The sequence below is a fragment of the Protobothrops mucrosquamatus genome, unplaced genomic scaffold (assembly GCF_001527695.2).
Source record: "Protobothrops mucrosquamatus isolate PMUCROS unplaced genomic scaffold, P.Mucros_1.0 scaffold_177, whole genome shotgun sequence".
Classification (NCBI taxonomy): Eukaryota; Metazoa; Chordata; class Lepidosauria; order Squamata; family Viperidae; genus Protobothrops; species Protobothrops mucrosquamatus.
In genome coordinates, this window is record NW_015386253.1 from 1,723,434 (window position 1) to 1,743,347 (window position 19,914).

The window sequence follows — 19,914 nt, forward strand, 5'->3', positions numbered from 1 at the left end:
AGAGTCCGGATTGGGCCACGGGGAAGCACAAAAGCATTCCCCAGCCTCAGATCTGGGCAGCAGCAGCCTGGAAAAGGCCTCCAGAGCCCAGATCCAGCCTCTAGAGGCATGTGAAAGCGTCCCCCGGCTTCAATTCCATTCTCTGTTACAGCAAACAGAGGCCTAAAGTACCATGAGATTACACAAGATCAGTAGCATGAGATCTTGTCCCACTAATCTCACATGATCTTGCGTTACTTTAGGTCTCCATTCACTGCGAATGCATTAAAGGCCTGGAGCAGCCAAGAAAGCAAAGGATCTCGGTCTTCTCAGAGTGAGTATTGAAGGCCTGGTGCCTTGGAAGACCTGGTGCACGAGTGAGGAGGGAGGAAATAACCAGGGTGAATGTTGCAGAGCCACTGCGGTCGTTCGTAAGGGCGAATGACTGCCGTGGTGCTGCAATATTCGTACCTTCGACATTTGCTCGTAAGCACTAGGAGGCGCTCATCACGTAACTTTGAACAAGCGTTAAGTGAACACTTGTAACTTGGGGATTACCTGTATATTACTCTAATGATTTATAAGTCAAATATAGTTAAGGAAGAACATAGGTCTATATTTTTAAAGTATCTGATAATTTAAAATAAACAGAATTAATCTTAAATTACAACAATATAAAAAAGATAAATACAGCTTGAATTAAAATTAGATTCCTTCTAAATATAGAGATAATGTTGTGTAGTGCACTGATTTAACCAATGAATATAATAGCAGAAGGTGGAAGAAAATAATTAGGACAAAACTGTTTTTGTTAAGAAGATACACTTTAAAATTAGCTATGCATTACTAACCTAGAGTCAGTGGATTCAGTTTCTAGGATGATACTATTCGTCTTATTGTCTAGCTCAATATTGGAAATGTCTCCTCCATAGAAACTAGATCGTGGTGTGCTGACACAGCTAGAAATGACTGAATTCATTGCGGAAGACTGGTTAGATCCTGGGATGTTCATTGGAGATGGAGTTAGGGATCTCTGCTTTACTACCTGATTGATGTTTCGTACAGTGTCAAACACTCTCTTGTGACGGCTGACAAAGACACATATAGTTAGTATCCTTCCAAATAATATATAAACCACATTATAGTAAATGTTCAAACAAGCCTTCATCAGCTAATTCCATGAATTTCAATACATATCTGTTTCATTTGTTGATAATTAAACTAAACACATGATCCCTGGGTGCATCCATGCCAATAAATAAATAAAACGAACACCAACGCCAAGCTTTCATCAGCATCCTGCTGACATCGTCAGGGCTTAAACAGCCAGTCCATAAAAGACTCTCCCATGGACTGGCTGTTTAAGCCCTGACGATGTCAGCAGGATGCTGACGAAAGCTTGGTGTTGGTATAGTAGTATTAAACTCTTAGAGTTTGATCATTTTACCCTGGTGTTCGTTTTATTTATTTATTGGCATATCTGTTTCAATACATAACCAGCATATTATGATAGCCTGGTTTAAATTTTCTGCAATTATATTTTAATGTAATTAATAATGCTTTTTGACATCATGCTGGCCACATGATCACAGAAATGTCTTTGGACAGAGTTGGCCTAATAGTCTTGAAACGGAGATGAGCACCGCCTCTATAATCAACAATGATTAGCAGAGTAAAAGCTGCAGGAACTCCTTTAATAATGCTTTTATATTTTAAAAATAGCCTTAGAGAAGAATAGGTATGTTACATCTTAACACTGAAGAAACCATTTATAAGTTATTTATATGTATGGAAAAGGGAAGAGGCATATAGCAGTACCTTTTTCATAAATGCTGCCCAGTTTTAATATAATTGACCTTACTTACCTAGACAATATCCCAAGATGACTAGCAATAGTTTTCAGGCTCAAATATTAACACTACCTTCCCCCTGCCCCCAACAGAAAACAAGAACTGAATCAGAAGTTCCTACACTGAACATAGGATGCCATACTTGTCCAAAATAAGTCTGGTTAGAGGAACATAATAAAATGTAGTATTAATATATTTCCACCCGTTCTGCAGAAATAGTGATGTCATCTGAATATCTGTCCTAAAACTATTACAAGCTCAGTAAACAGGTTTATACTGAAAATATTAAAATGGCTGAGAATATGATTATTCTTATTGGCTCTGGGCAAAATTAAAAGGAGTGATATGTAAGAACTTAAGTTACAACTATCACCTAACAATAGTTAAAGGATAAGGATCAGGGGTCCTTGGTACTCTCTGAGCTTGCTTATTTTCTTGCAGACATTTCATTATTCTAACTAGGTAACATCATCAGTACTAGTAAGGAGTGCAGTTTGCTTTCAGTTTATATTCTGGTTCTTGCCTGTCTGGGTGGGTAGGGGCAGTCTTAGAGATTCTTTAGTCAGGCTGTTTACTAATGGCTTCTTGGCAGTTTCTTGATTGGGATATTGCTTATTTGATTGTCTAGTCTAATGAAGAGAAGGATGAGGGGTGACATGATAGCAGTGTTCCAATATCTCAGGGGCTGCCACAAAGAAGAGGGAGTCAAGCTATTCTCCAAAGCACCTAAAGGCAGGACAAGAAACTAACCAAAGAGAGAAGCAACCTAGAACTAAGGAGAAATTTCCTGACATTCAGAGCAATTAATCAGTGGAACAACCTGCCTCCAGAAGCTGTAAATGCTCCAACATTGAAAGTTTTTAAGAAGAGACTGGACAGCCATTTTTCTGAAATGCTATAGGGTTTCCTGCCTGAGCAGGGGGTTGAACTAGATGACCTCCAAGGTCCCTTCCAACTTTTTTTATTATTATGGATCGCAGTCAGCCAGATGTTCAGATTGGATTTGGCATTTTGTCTACCTATCGAGTCCTTCCCAAGGACCTGGGATAGGCAGATGTGGATGTTTGATGGTATTACAGATATCATTGCAGGATGGAAGCAGTTCCTAGTAAGGCCGCCTTTTGAAATTGACTAATGGCGAATTTGTCAATGCCAATGGTGTTCAACTGGTGCTCTAGTTATTTTGGGATTGTACCCAAGGCACCTATTACTATTGGTACTACCCTTGCTTGCCTTTGCCTCAGTCTTTCTATTTCTATTTGTAGATCTTTGTATTTTGTTATCTTCTCCAATTCTTTCTCGTCTATTCTGCTGTCTCCAACCACTGCCACATCCACTATCCAGACTTTTTTGTCTTTCTTATCGACAACTGTTAAGTCCAGGGTGTTATGTTGCAGGTGCTTGTCTGTTTGAATTCTGAAGTCCAAGAGCCATTTAATTTTATCATTTTCTATGACTTTCTCTATTTTATGATCCCACCAGTTCTTGCTTACAGGCAAATGGTATTTCTTGCAGATCTTTCAATGCACCATTGCTGCTACTTTGTCATGCCACTGCTTGTAATCAGACTGTGCGATCTTCTTGCAGCAGCTTACCAGGTGGTCCACTATTTCTTCAGCTTCTTTGCATGGGCGGCACTTGCTGTCTATTGCTGTCTTCTCAATTTTGACTTTGTATACATTTGTTCTTAAAGCCTGGTCTTGTGCAGCCAGATTTAGTGCCTTGGTCTCTTTCTTCAATTTTCCTGCTCTTAGCCATTGCTAGGTCTTGTTATTATCTGCTTTCCCAGCTATTTTTTTTAATGTACTGGCCATGTAGAGCTTTGTCTTCCCATGCCTCTATTCTGTTCTTCATTTGGTCTTTCTTGTAGGTCAGTTTGGTCTCTCCAGTAGTCAGTAAGCCTTCCTGATATACTAATTTCAGTGTATCTTCATCATTGTCCTTCAGATATTCTTCCAAAGCCATTTTTTCTTCTTCAATCATCTGATGTACTTGCAGCATTCCACGCCCACCTATTTGCCTTGGTAGATAGGGTCTGTCAATGTCACTGCGTGGATGAAGGGCACGATTCATTGTCATTATTTTTCTGGTCTTCCTATCCATTGCTTTTAGTTCTGCTTGAGTCCAGTCCACTATTCCAGCTGTGTATCTCATAATTGGAATTGCCCAGGTGTTGATTGCCTTCATGGTATTTCCTCCATTGAGTTTGGACTTTAAGATCTTCTTCACTCTCTTGATGTATTCACCTCTAATCTTTTTCTTGACTTCACTGTGCTTGTTGTTGTCAGCTTGAAGGATACCCATGTATTTGTAGTAATCTTCCTCATCTAGACTCTTAATGTTATTTTCGTGGGGCATCTTGATTCCTTCAGTTTTCACTATTTTTCCTTGTTTGATAGTAAGTGTCCAAGCCAAACTCCACTGCAATATCTTGGCTATATATATATATGGACAGTGTTGAGCAGCGATTCTATTTCAGATGATGTTTTTCCATACAGCTTCAGATCATCCATGTAAAGGAGGTGGGATAGTTTTTGATGTTTGATAGCTATGTCCTGAGTTATTCAGTATTGTTGACAGAGCAAACAGTGCAATAACAAATAGTAGTGGTGATAATGAATCTCCTTGAAATATTTCTCTCTTGATATTAACCTCTCCCAGTCTCTCACCATTGACTTGCAACTGTGTCTTCCATTGTGCCATCGATCTTTGCACATCTTTCTGATGTTTCTACTGACTCCTGTTATTTCTAGGCACTTGTTTATCCAGTCATGTGACAGAGAGTCAAATGCCTTTTTGTAGTCAATCCATTCCACATTCAAGTTGGTCTTCTTTTTCTTGCAGTTTTCCAAAATCATTTTGTCTATTGGGAGTTGATCTTTTGTTCCTCTGCTATTGAGGCGGTTTCCTTTCTGCTCAGATGGAAAGAGATTGTTTTCAACTAGATGCTGTTGTACTGCATCAGCTACCACACCAGTTAGCAATTTGAAAGTTGTTGGTAAGCAGGTAATTGGCCTGTAGTTGCCTGGTGTTGCCCCTTTTGCTGGATTTTTCATTATTAGGTAGGCTTTCCCAGTTATTAGCCACTTTTCAATTTCTCCTCTTTGTAGTATATTGTTGAACTGCTTGGCAATGAGTGGGTATAGAACAGTTAGATATTTCAACCAAAACCCATGCAGTTCATCTTCACCTGGTGCTGATCAATTTTTGATCTTCCTTGCTCTTTTTTCTACCATTTTTGTTGTTATTACTAGTTTTTTCATTCTGTTTTATTTTCATCCACCTCTTTTAACCCAGCCGCATCCTTGTTGTATTTCCTTGGGTTATCCCATATCTATCTATCTATCTATCTATCTATCTATCTATCTATCTATCTATCTATCTATCTATCTATCTATCTATCTATCTATCTATCTATCTATCATCATCATCATTATTCTGAAGTTGATTTTGGAGTTAATCTATGCTGATCTGAGTGCTGATTATTGGTGGAGAGGTGCTGGAGTCTTTTTCTCTTTGGGGCTGGTTGATTGTCTCTTTTGCATAATCTATAGATGTTGTTAATGTCTATGTGTCTATTGATGGCTGATTTTTCAGAGTGCCAGGCTTCTAGAAATTCCCTGGCATTTTGGGATACGGCCTGGGCTAGGGTTGTCACATTTTCTCAATTGAAACCATGGTTAAATCTGTCTATATGTTGTGAAATTAAAGAATTTTCATAATGTCTTTTGACTGCCAGTTGGTGTTCATGGATGCGTTCTGCCAATCTTCTGCCTGTTTGTACTACATAGTGATTGCTGTAGTTCTTATACTGTATGTTGTAGATAACTCCTGTTTTTTCTTCTGGGACTGTTGGGTCTTTTGGTTTGCTTAGGATTTTTTAAAGGGCTTTAGTTGGCTTGCGTGCTATGCTGATTCCATGTGGTTGTAGCAGTCTATTTGCGGTTTCTGAGATATTCCTGATGCATGGCAGTGTAATTTGTTTAAGGTTTGTGTTGATTGTGCTGTATTGGGTTGAGTGATCAAGGACTTTTTGATGAAGTTACCTGGGTATCCATTTTGTTGTAATGTGTTGTGGGTTGCTGCAGTGTGTTTGGGCTCATTTAAATAAAGTCCTTATACAGCTTCTCTTGTGGGAGGCTGGGTTATTGCTTTGGTAGTCAACATCAAACCAACAATCAAGGAAGCAATGCCCCAATCCAGAAACTGCCAAGAGGCCTTAGTAAACAGCCCAACCAAAGAATCCCTAAGACCGCCCCTATCCACCCAGACAGGCAAGACACCAAAATATAAACTGAAAGCAAACAGCACTCCTTACTAGCACTGTTGATGATACCTAGTTAGGGTAATGAAACATGTGCAAGAAAACAAGCAAGCTCAAATATTCTCCTTCTTTGATAAGGATCAGGCAATTTATGCATGCTATATAAGATCCTTCATATACTCTTTAGACAACAAATATCAGTAGCCCTAATACTGTCAGTAAACTATGAGAGTTGTAGACCAGAATTTCTGAAAGACATCATTTGCCTACCAACATATGCAATGCAAAACATCTGGTGGAATGGTGAGATAATATTTTTTTCACATGCCTTTATTATTTTAATGATATTTTCCTGATGCATAATTGTATTTCAGTTTTGGTATTCTCAAAAAGGTTATTTTTCTATTTTAATTGAGAAGTAGCATATCTTCCCTCCCATCAACCCTCCACAAAAAAAAGATACGATTCTACATGCAATATCATAAAAACCTTCCGATGTTCCAAACATTTTCTTATATCTAATTATATTCTTATATTTAATAATTTAAATGAAGATTTGAAATTCTTAAAAGATCATTAAAGTCAATTCTCTAAACATTTTTTCATATACCACAAAGGTTACTTATTATTACTGTTAAATACAGCTTTTCTCCAAAGTATTACAATATATTCGTCATACTTTAAATCAGAGCAGTCAGTATCATCCAAATGCAGCTCTTTTCGCATTGATCCTTCAATTTCCGCAGCTAAGGAATCCTGTTGAAACAATTTTAAAAGGTGTGAGAGCACATTATTATTTCTATCTTTCTTTGCAATATACAAAAAGGTGGGGTGGAAGAAGTCAATTTTTTGAAAAATGCTGTAATTATTTAGAAATATTTCTAGATGCTGCTATAGCATCTGCACCAAAAACACACGCTAGATGTAAATAAATGAATCTAGATGTTTTCCAATATTAAAATTTACAGACATTCTTGGGAAAGAAGTATTATGATACAGACCTCTAACACCTATGCAGCTTTAATTCATATCTTTTTTGAAAAAAGTATTGTCTCAAATAATGTTAATAACTGGTCCTAGAAAAGTAATTTTTTGAAAAGGAAAGTAACTAAATTACAACAGCAAACAAAGTACCATACATATAAAAAAATTAATCAATGAACCACTAGTTCATTGATTACTAATTTTATGCAATATTATGAACTGGAATAGTTAGCTGTATTGTATTATTATTATGGTTCATTGCACAGTCAGCCATTTTTATCTATCTACTAGTCTTTCCCAAGAACCTGTAATAAGTAGATGTTGTTTGATGATGTTAAAGGTATCGTGGTAGGATGTAAGCTATTCCTAGTGAAAAGGCTGTTTTTTGCAACTGACTGGTGGGGTCAATGCTGATGTTGTTCAATTTGTGCTCCAGCTGTTTTGATATTTATTTTGCCATATTCATTCTACTTCTACTTGCAGGTCTATGTGCTTGTGATTTTTGCATCATTGTTGCTACTTTGTTATGGCATTGCCTGTAGTCAGTCTGTCCAATCTTCTTGCAACAATTAACTACGTGGTCCATTGTTTTTTCAGCTTCTTTGCAGAAACAGTGTTTACTATCTGCTGCTTCATTTCTGGCTTTGTATGTATTTGTTCTTAAGGTTTGGTCTTGTGCAGCCAGAATTAGCCATCTATCTCTTTCCCCAATTTTCCTACTCTTACTCCAGGTCTTATTTGCTTGCTATTTTTTTTACATACCGCCCATGTAATACTTTGCCTTACCATGTCTTTTATATTCTACTTCTGATCTTTCTCATAGAACAGTTTGGTCAATAAGGTTCATGGTATACCAGCTTTGGTGTGTCTTCTTCAGTATTCTTTAGATATTTTTCCAGCATCCTTTTTTCTTATTCAATTGTCTGATGTACTTATAATATTCCATGTCCACCTATTTTCCTTGTTAAGTAGAATATATTAATATCACTATATGGATGGAGCATGATTCATTATTTTTCTAGTCTTCCTATTCAGGGCTTTTAGTTTTGCTTGAATCCAGCCCACTATTTCAGCTGTGTATCTAACAACTGGAATTGTTCAGGTGGTGATCACTTTGATGATAATTCTTTCATTGACTTGGACATTAAAATCTTCTTCACTTTCATGTACTCCTTTCTAACCTTCTTCTTGACTTCGGTGTGCTCAATGTCAGTTTGAAGAATGCCTAGGTATTTGTAGTGATCTCTTCAGCCAGACTCTTGAAGTTATTTCTTGATTCCTTCAGTTTTCTCTGTTTTAATCCTGCTGATGGTGAGGGATATAGATTTGTCAAGTTCAAACTTCACTGCAATATCCTGGCTGTATATATGGCCAATGTTGAATTGTGATTCTATTTCAGATGTGTTTTTCTATATAGCTTCTGATCCTTCATGTAAAGGAGATGGGATAACCTGGTAGATGTTTTTGATGCTTGATAGATAGGGCTTGAATTGTTTATGCATGTAATCCTCAACTTACAAACATTTGTTTAGCGACCATTCAAAGTTGAAAATATAACTTATGACCATTTTTTACACTTGTAACTGTTGCAGTATCTCCATGGCCATCTGATCAAAATTAGGATGCTTAGCAACTGGCATGTATTTATGATGGTTGCACTGTCCCAGGGTCATATGACCATCTTTTGCAACCTTCTGACGAGCAAAATTAATGGGGAAGCCAGATTCACTTAATAACCACGTTACTAACTTAACAACTGCAGTGATTCACTTAACAATTGTGGCCAGAAAGACGATAAAATGAAGCAAACTCATACTTTCTTGTTTAGCAATAGAAATTTTGGACTCAACTGTGGTCATAAGTCAAGGATTATCTGTAAGATTGATAGAGGAATCAGTACAATTACAAACAGCAATAATGAGATGAACGTTCTTGAAACATTCTCTCTTATTATTAACTTCTCTATGATCTATCACCGTTGACCAGCAACTATGTCTTCCATTGTGCCATTAATCTTTGCATATGACCGCGTGTTTTTATTGACTCCTATTATTTCTAAGCATTTGATTATTCATGTGGCATGGTGCCAATTGCCTTCTTGTGATCAATCCATGCTACATGTTACATTCAAGTTGTTCTTCCTTCTCTTGCAGTTCTTCAGAATAATCTTGTCAATTTGGAATCAATTCCTTGTTGTTAAAGCAGTTTCTTTCCTGCTCAGGTGGAAAGAGCTTGTTTTCAAATAGATGCTGTTAGACTACATCAACTACATCAGCAATTAGCAATTTAAAAGTTGTTGGTAAGCAGGAAATAGGCTTATAGTTGCTCAAACCTGCCCTTTTCTCCATTATTTATTTTTTTATCCTTATTCACCTCTTCTTGTTGCTTTCTTGTTGTATATCTTTGGGTTATCCCTAGCTATACCCAAAACGGCACTGTTTCTATGTCAGGTGTTGACTGATACACTGCAGCCTCTTCATGGATGGATTGGTGGTAATATTTTTGATCTGACTGAAATTTGAGATTCTATCTATAGTGTGCAAGCTTTGTATTTGTTGATCGTCTTGGCTATAGCTATTATATGCTGCTTTATTATAATGCTTCCTTAGTCTTTCTTGTTTCTAGTTGATATTTCTTGAACAGGTATTCTTTGGTCTTCTTCTCCTTCAACTATTTTTTTTTCTTTCGTCTAATCTAGCTTGCTTGCATTTTAGTTTGCTGATCTTGTTTTCCAGCCTGATCTTCTATTTTGGTGATGCACCTTTTTTTTTTTTTTTGCTGATTTTGCACCCAGGTATTTGGTTATAATGTAGCCATGCTGTACATTAGTTAGCTTGTTTCTTGTAGTGAGCCAGTGCTTATGTTTGATATTACAGTTTTGGCATCTTGTAATACTTGTACTAGCTGTTTCTTTGGAACAAGATTCAATTCAGGCAACATTATTCTGTTATCCCTTTGCTGTTCTAGATGATCAGTTATTCTTTACTTCAGTTCTTCTCTAGTAGAACTTTGTTCTGAGGATAAGGCAGAGGAGAGCGAACCTAGTTTGGGAATTAAAACTATTCAGTAATTAAGTTGGCTTCCTCTACTGCTCACTTCCCCTGGTTTGCCTTTACTATCTGAGCTATTTCTGCAGGGCTTCAATCTCTTTGCCCTGGATAGATCATTGCAGTTCTTCCAATTCCACTTTTGTGAACATTTTATTCCATATTTATTTCAATAATCCTGAAACTGCTGGCCTTGATTGTTCATTCAACAATCACTGAGTCCAGGAACTTCAACATCTAGCACTATCCTTGTTAACCTAGGTATTGACCAATCTGGTATGGTTTCTGTAAATTACATTTCACCATATTGTTTATGAGAGAGGCATTCTTTGTCTGGCTCCTCTGATGAGACCTGTCCAGAATGGTTGAAACTCTGGTAACCTTATGCCTGACCTACTGATCTACCAGAAGCCATGATTCCAGAAGAAATCGCCCCCATCACAAACCTACGCCTTCAGGGGAACACATCTGAAGCAGATATATAATTCCACTAGACAACAATAATTCTATTTTATTAAAGGTTTAATTTAAGCTTGTTCTCACCCATTTAGACCCTCAGGCCTCCATGTGCTTAAACAGGACTTAAATGATATCACCAATCTAATGGTGATAATGAGTACAGTTGGTTATCATCAACATGTTTATAATACCAACTCTAAATCTTTGGATAATCTCTTTCAGCAGCTTCATATAAATGTTAAATAGAAGTGGGAGAGAATCAACTTTTGCAGTCTCCCACAAGAAAATAACCATCAAGGCAATCTCTGCTGCTCCACCTCTGCTGATTGGAACCAACTATCAAAGAATGAGTAGAACCATTACGATACAGTGTTGCTAATTCTCAACCTCTGAAAACAGTCCAGGATATCATTGTTGATGGTATTGAGGATTGTTGCGAGATTCAAAAGACACAATTACTCCATCCAAATCCCAACAAAAGTCATCCATTTGTACAAGTAATGCCATTGGCATTCCATGTCCATTTGTACAAGCAATGCCATTGGCATTCCATATCCAAGCCTGAATCATAACTACAGAGAATCCAGATTATCAATTTCTTTGTGTGATCTATAGATGACTGTCCATCTATGACTTAATAAAATTTCCCTCAAAAGGGAAGGTTAGAGCCAGGCAATGGACCCCAGTTTCCTTCAAGATCACTGATGGCATCCTCTGTTGCAACAAGACATTAACAATCTGTGATGCAGGAAATTACTGCTCTTAGCTGCCTGAAAGAATAGAGTTCAAGCCCATAGGTGGCACATGACCCTTTAGAAAGTTTGCTATTTGCTAAACCAGATTGTAAGGAATTCCAGGTAAGTAAGCAAGATGTTTACCCAATAACTCTCCTGGACAATGTTTACCCAATAACTCTCCTCCGCCTACAGCAAGTCAGGACTTAATTAAATCTGATGACTTCATCAGTAAAATATTGTGCTAACTGATCACAGCAACCCAGTATATGCAATGTTGGTTCTTCCCAACAAGGAAATGATCACCCAAATTACATTTGATCAAGACCTAATGCCAACAGCAAACCAGACCTTCAAAGAATTTATCTGTTCAGCAAATTTCCTAAGTGTCCACAAATAGCCACTAGGACAATTATTTAAATCGGTCCAGTTCCACAGAACTCTTGGGTGGCAATCCACTGCATCTGCCCCAAGAAATGATCTGACCATGCTAAAGGCTTGGTGGTAATACCTTCCCCCACATCCACATCACACTGCAACTGCTTCAAAGGAAAGGAAAGATCCAAAGTGGGTTTGCTTATGTGTATGGGGCCCAAAATAAGAATAGGCAAACCTATGGTTGCCACAGAGATCATGCCCTCTGGGGCTCAACTTGAAATGGTATCCCCAAGTTCAAACGTCCAAGAATGAATGCTGTTGGGTAAGAAGGCAGTGGGTACACCTGTAGGATCTGCACCTTTTGTCTATGGCCCAATTTAACTGACAAGCATTCATAACATGACAATCCAAAGTAATTATATTCTTGTTCAGCATATAAATAACTTTAAGGCTAGTTTGCATGTAACCCCAAATAGAGCCAATCATGTTCCTATTCTGCCACAATCTGATTTCATCTGAGAATATTTATCATCATTAGCCTCCATAAGATTATGCAAACTGCAACTAGATCATAGCAAAATGGGCTCCTCTTTGGAAGAAGAGAAGCTGAAATCTTTTACTATATAAGAAGTCATAGCAGCTAAATATCAAGAATCTCAGGTAGAGAAACAGATTCATTTCACAATTACACTATTAGCACTAACTCTGCTATGGGGGTGGGACCTGAAATGTCCTCACCTGCCAAAGATGAGACTTCCTTTATCTTCTGTTTAGGAGGTATAATTAAATTTGAAGTTTCCTCTCTTAAAATGCAAAATCAAAGCACATATAAAGACTTTAAGAGAAAGCAAAGAGATAACTCACCCATGACACAATCCAATCCAAGAAATTAAGCAAAGAGAAGATAACAAGGAATGGAGAAGGTAGCCTCTAAGCTTCCATGCCATGGACGTTCATTGGATTTAATTTTTGGTGGAACATCAATTTGAGATTTTTATTATAGTGGATTTTTAAATTTAGTTTTGTGTACAAGAGTTACCATTTATATACTTAAATATTTTTCCTTGTTTTTCAGGAAACCATTTATAGTGTATTCTTATAAATATGTATCTTATCTAAGGAAATCCAATGGTTAAGTTTCTCACTGAATTAAATATGCATACCTTCAACGCAACAATGTAGAACTATAAAGTTATATTAATCCCATGTGCAAACTCTATATATCAGAATGTTGGTAATGAAAAGTTTATTGAGTGTAATTATGTTCAAAGTTATATTCCAAGCTATAACAGAGCATAACCAATTTCTGTTTTGACTTGTAATTCTGGTAGAGTTTTCTTCAAAGGGTGAAAAAATCAACATATCATTTGTCCTTGGAGCTGTGGAAAGTAGGCACAAACACAAGCTGAGCTGCAGAGTAAAAGAAATTATACTGATTCTATTAATTCTTTTTGACCTTTTTGATTTAAAGGAAAACAGAAAAAAAATTCAATAAATAAGAAATAAATAAATAAAAGAATGCAAATTAAATTACAGTTAAGGAAATACACAAATTAATTTCAGGGACTTACTGACTGCAAAGGGGAAGAAGGCATCTCAGTATGTCACCCCCTGGGTGGACCATGAAATGGATCTTGGGAGGAGGTTCGGTCTAAGTGGAATTGTAAGATTAGGAGCTAGACATGGAGATGTGGCATACATGGAGGGGGGGGGAATGGGCTATGGTTAACCTAACAGCAGTCTTCCAATATTTGAGCGATTGTCATAGAGAAGAGGGAGGTCAATCTATTTTCCAAAGCACCTGAAGGTAGGACAAGAAGTAATGGATGGAAATTTATCAAGGAGAGATCCAACCTAGAACTAAGGAGAAATTCCTCATCAAAGAAAACAATTAATCAGGGCAATGGCTTGTTCCAGATCTTGTGAGTGCTCTATCACTGGAGCTTTTCAAGAAGAGACTGGTAGCCATTTGTCCAGAATGGTATAGGCCCTCCTGCTTGAGTGGGGGTTTGGACTACAAGATATCCAATGTTCCTTCCAATTCTGTTATTCTAATATTATTATTATAAGGGGATCAAATACAGGAGGGAGAAGAGGATAAGAAAAATAATGCATAAAAAGAACACAAACTGATTAAAACATTAGGCAAAAGTTCTTTAGATTTGAAAAAATATTATTTGCATATAGAAACTAGATAGGTATTTTAGGAATTCCAATAGTATTTAACTCTTTAAAATATTTAAGCAGTACTATTATCAAAGTATTAATAATTTTCATTAATAATTATATACCAACTTGAAAGAAATTAAGCAAAGAAATGAAAAACTGGGATTCAAAACATGTCAATGTTTTAGGTGAACTGCAGCTGTGGAAAAGAAACTCCTTGTAAGGTTCAATTCTATTTCAATGCCTCAAAGCCTAGAATGGGTTTTAACACAACTAAGAATAAAAAAAGATTTTACATAGATTATAGAAACAGGGAGGCTGGGACATACCCAAATTCGATAAATAAATAAATAAAAATTTGATACTATATTAGCAAGAAGTACAGAAATATGATTCAAACTAAAACTATTTTAGAGCTAAATAATTGTATAAATCAATGACAGGTTCATCAACAATGCTTTTCTATAATAACTAAGATGGAAATTGTTTTCACTAAATGATATGCTGAATTTGAAAGAATAACATATAGCTTTGATAAAGGATATTTCTCCTTTAATTCCTTCAGTAAAGAATTTATACATGAGGTTAATCACTACGATCTGGCTAAAACGAAACTTTTGAGACAATATATCTTTGCAGACTAAAAGATTTTTATAGCAACAGGGAACTTCCCAATAAAGAAGTTTATTGATGTTAAATTACCATGGTTATTCTATTGTTAACTCAAATGTTTTGGCAATTGGAATTCTAGAGATTTAGCAATTTAGGCTAACGCCAGTTTTGAGAATTTGGTATAGAAAATCCTCAACATATGACAATTGGGCCAAAATATCTGCTGCTAAGCAAGAACATTGTTAAGTTTTGCCGCATTTTATAACCTTCCTAGCTAGTGTTGTTCAGTAAATCACAGCAGTTAGTAATACACCTGTTAAGTGATCTGGCTTCCCCATTGACTTTCCTTGTCAGAAGGTCACAAAAGGTAATCACATTATCCCGGGATACTGCAACTATCATAAATACATGCCAGTTGCCAAGCATCTGAATTTTGATAAGGTGACCATGGGGATGGGGATGCTGCAACGATTGTGTGAAAAATGGTCGTATGTCACTTTTTCAGTGCCATTGTAACTTCAAATGGTCACTAACCAAATGGTTCTGAATTGAGGACTATCTGTATTTTGCCTAGAGCAATCAAAACGAACAATCTCAAAAACATATAGATTATAACTGCAATTAGAAATAAGAGATCCACCCATGGTTTAAAAGAAGCTTATGATAGAGATCTTGATACATCCATACAGAAGACAAATGGGCAGGAATTATGGAAATGAAGTGGATGCACTTCAGGTTCATTGCAAGGCACAATAAAGTTAGTGCTGTAAGAGATGACCAGGCTGAGCTCAAGGGAGGAGTCAAGCACGTCCATCAGTCTCAAGTCCCTTTGTACTCGCAACAGATCTAAGTCCAGGCGAACTTGAATTCCTTTGACTCTTATCTAACATCATTTGTCCTTATAACTGACCAAAAGACTCTTCAGAGATCCCTGGCTATCTCCCCCCCCCAACTTTCTCCACCGGATCCCTGCAGGCCTTCCCATTCCACCAGGTCCCACACCCTCCTTTTCACTTAAATTTCAAAAATATCTGAAGCTCTGGAGCTTGGCTTAGGGATTCAGAACAGCTCATTTTGTTGTACGGCCATGCAGAATAATTACAAAAACTGCTACCTTTTTCCAAGTGGCTGCACTGAATTGTAGTCATTTGGAAAATGGCAGCCACTTCCGGAATCAAGCCACATGGCTTACAACGAAGCAATCTGTTCTGCTTCCTCAAGGAGGACTGTGCAATGGTGCAGAGATCTTTAAAAGGTAAGTGGGTTATAGGGTGTGGGGAGGAGGCCCAAGAGCTGTGGGGACCTGGCAGAGGTGGTGGGAGAAAGGCCTGCAGGGATCTTGGGGGGAATGGGGGGAAACAGGCCCAATGGCTATGGAGACTCCGAAGGGTGGGAATGGAGCACAAGGTGTCTCAGGGAATAGGAGAAGCTTTGGGAAGCCTGGGCCATGTTGGCCTGCACTAAGCCTCTCAGGGCCTCCCTCCTCCACCCGCATAGTTGTTTAATACACCAGGATAGCAAGAGGTAGATAACCATTACAGTTATAAGTAGAATCTACCTGTATTTATAGGACCAAATCTGATACTTAAAAATAAGGAACTTATTATCTACAATTTTACCTAAAATGTAGCTAAAATAAATTGCCCAACATTAGAAATCTCCAACTACTGTAACAATTGAGATCTGCCTTACAAAACTTCTTCAATTGCTACATTAGAAAAAAATCAATTAAAATAATGAAGCAGGAAGGAAAATTCTATCAAATTTGGATGAATTTTATGCTTATAAATGGATCTTATAGTTTATCTCAATAGCAATAAACTACAATGTGATATTTCATACATATGGCGAATTTGTATGTACAGAGTTCCTGTTTCTACCAATTTTAGTTTGCATTTTATATCTTTTTTCTTTATTCATCTTGGACAATATGATATTTGATATTTGTTAATCATAGTTCAATAAACCAATTTAAAAAATAATTATGACTATCTTTTTTCTTTACATTACAAGCTCAAATATCTGCAGACTCATAATAAATCATACACCCCTCTTATGTGCAAATTTCATTTTTGGCAATATTTTTTTGAAGTTATGAGATTATACAATTGAAATGAATCAGAATATTTTAAAGAAAAATTGCCTGATAATGACACAGTGCCAATTCTTTTAGACATCTACATAAAGAAATATTATGCTACTAATAAATCCTGAACACAAAGTGCTCACTATATTCCAAAGGAACAGCAACAATATAAGTTCAGTAGCACACTAAAGACTGTCTGTTACTTAACAAAAGATTCAACCCAAGAATCCAGATACTTCTTTAATATATATTGAAATAAACCCTAAAACTATTTTCTTCAGTTAATCAAAGTTGCATTAAGTGTTGGCACAAAATGAATTTTTGAGAACTATTTCCAAAGAGGTTTCTCACCATTGGAAAAAGGCCTAATGAATGGTAACGGCGTGATATAGCATTTGGCATTGTCTTATTCCTAAGATTCTTCAGTTCTTCTTGTGCCTCATGAAGCATTTCCATACATTCTGCATATTTATCTTCCAGCTCTCGTAACTGTAATGAAGAAAAAATTACAATAACTAAAAATGTTTTTCTTAATTGTAGCCTTTATTAAAATGAAGAAAAAATACTTTTTATAAAAGGAAAATATAATCTAAACAGATGAATTATACAACTTGTTGTAGGCTTGTATTTGTTTAATATGTATCTGGGATGACTGAGTATTAAGACTGTTGCTGAAATGATACAAACACAATTTTCCCTCTGGATTATAGATTGGGAGAAAGAAAACCCTGTGTTATTGTGCTTTGAATTACAGTATTAATATCTAACAAACCTAACACCTATGAGAATTGAAAGTAATGAAAAGTACTGAAAAGTAATTCCATCAGCTCCGTAATGTTAATTTAAATATGGGTATTTAATTAAATAAGACAGGGACATAATATGTGAAATGAGTTCTGTTATTTGTATTTACTTCTCCATATATTCACTACACATTACTGCCCAAAAGGGAAAAGTCTCTTAAATCTGTCAACTGTCCGACTAGTGAACTCAAAATCAAGGAATCTTCAAAGCTTTGAAGAGCCATAAAAGATAAACTTTATTCAATACACATCTTAGAATTGAAGAAGCAAAACCAGCTCTGGTTTTCCTATGCGAAAATCTGCCTAGTTAACAATAGCTTCCGTAATACCCCCATGTTGCCCAATCATATATCTTTTGTTTCTTATGAGAACAGTCCACTCTCTGTCACACACCTGTGTTAGTGACCTTGACATTCTTGTAGGCTCTCATGGTCTGTAGGCAACTTCTTGGAATCCCATTTCCTTCCTATGCTTTCTACCCCTGCCCCATTTCTATGGCCAGTTGAGTAGCGATAGAAGTTTTATCTTAGTGATTCAACCTTGATATGCACACTTTATTTTTTCAACCAGTTTTCAAAGTCCTTTTCACTTCCTCATTTCAGTCAAATTGATGCCTACAAAGGTATTTATTTAATTTTAGGGAAAGGTGGAAGTCACATGGCACCAAGTCTGCATTGCATGTTAATTGGGTAAAAGGATAATATTCAACTTTGTAACTGTCTCTTGAGCGATCCATGAGAGATAAAGCTTAGTGCTATCATGCTGTAGGGAAAAAATGTGCTTCTAAATTCTGCTTAATTATTATTTCAAAGTTTTGAGTGCTGCAATGTAGTACTCTGAGTTGAAATACAATTTGCATTCCAAAAACCTGTAATTGAAAAGTTTTCCTGCCAAATCTTGATCTTTATTTTTTATTTTGTAATGAAGCTTCATGTAATCCATGAATTGGTGCTTTATGTCTGATTTTAATAATGAGACCATGTTTTATTGGCTGTCACAATGTTATGAAGAAATTTTTCACCTTCCTTCTCATAAGCATGGCAACAATTGCTGACAAATTTTACTTCTTGATGCTTTTATCTCTACTGTCAGCATGCAAGGAACTCTTCTTGCACAAACCATCTGATACTGAAGAACATCAGTAATATGATTCACATTTTCTTGTGAAATGCCAAGCTTGACAATAATTTCTCTTTAAGTGCTTTGCTGATTGTCTTTAATCAGTTCAACAAACTTCATCATGTGAAACTCACTGGTTACTTTCAAAGGTTGCCCATTTAATTCTTGATCAAACAAACCAGCTTTTCGTGGCTCACCATTTTTTAATTTTTTGGGCCCAACAATGTATATTACTTACTTAATTAGTTACCACCACAAATAAACTGTATTCAGTGTTGATGTAAGAGATGATCAGGCTGAGCCCCTGGGAGGGTTCAAACATGTCATCAGTCTCTAGTCCCCTCATGCCCACAAGAGATCTAAGTCCAGCCCACCTTGAATTCTGTTGACTCTTATCTGCCGCCAATTCGCTTTCACCATTAGTAGTTTAGATTATTGTAGAGAGCTTTAGCATACAATAAAACTATATATTCATTTGAACTGCCTGAACTCCTGATTTCATGTGCTTGACAGTTGAATTTCAATTGGAGGTATTTCAGTCAGCCGATCACAGCATGTTGCTTAAAGTGCCCAAATAAGTATTCATTACAGGCTTCCCTTTCAAATAGAATAACAACATAATCTTTCTCACAGCTATTTCTCACCAACTGAAGAACAGATTCTAAAAAGCACATCAAAACATTTAGCACATCAGTATTTTAATCTACTAGCAGTTTATAATATCGGAGTCATTACTTGTAATTCAACTGTCATTATTGATGAATGTAATAATCCCTATTTAGACTTGATATCAAAGGATTTTGATAGCTGAAATACATACACACAGAGACATACACAAATACAAATGAATTTATAAGGCTTTGCTAATAAGATTTGATTCTTACATACTGTATTCAGAAACATCAATAATTTATACAACACATGGTTTAGAAATCTTTAAGAGAAGCAATGTTAAAAAGTAAAGCCCAAATACCTAATATCAGACAAGAGCCATCTCTGTTTTAATGGTAACACAATTCTAGACATGCTGACTTTTTAAATAAATCTCACTCTTCTTCAGATAGCTTATGTTTCCATTAATACATAAAATTATGTTTAATTATTTGATGTTTGAATATATTCATCTTATAAATAACAGCCCTCAGTTAAACTAAAATAATTTTCAGATGATATACACACAGACACACACATGTGAAAAAAATCCAATGTTTATGCCAATTAAATTTCATTTTTTCAAAGATTTATGATTTAATGTAGCAAAATGTTGTATTTGGACTCTGAGAAGGATATTTTGTTCTTAAACAACTCCATAAAATATATATCCTTCATTTTTTTTAGTAGTTTTCATTTGTAAATTCTCTTTTCTACATAACGACTGGAATAGATTTTTTGTATATTATTACAAGAACACAATAAATGAAAAAAGGATCCTT

The 19,914-nt window shown here is 36.2% G+C and overlaps 1 protein-coding gene across 3 annotated transcripts in view; it reads right to left on the reverse strand.

The window, feature by feature from the left end:
• The window catches only part of TRAK1 (trafficking kinesin protein 1), an 84,105-nt gene that overhangs the window by 24,879 nt on the left and 39,312 nt on the right, over positions 1 to 19,914 (reverse strand). For all 3 annotated transcript variants that reach the window (XM_015822820.2, XM_029285508.1, XM_029285505.1), the window contains 3 exons: positions 16,911 to 17,048; positions 6,773 to 6,849; positions 831 to 1,067 (listed from right to left, as the gene is read on the reverse strand). In XM_015822820.2, coding sequence (XP_015678306.2) covers positions 831 to 1,067; positions 6,773 to 6,849; positions 16,911 to 17,048 — 452 coding nt within the window. The remainder of the gene's footprint in view (positions 1 to 830; positions 1,068 to 6,772; positions 6,850 to 16,910; positions 17,049 to 19,914) is intronic.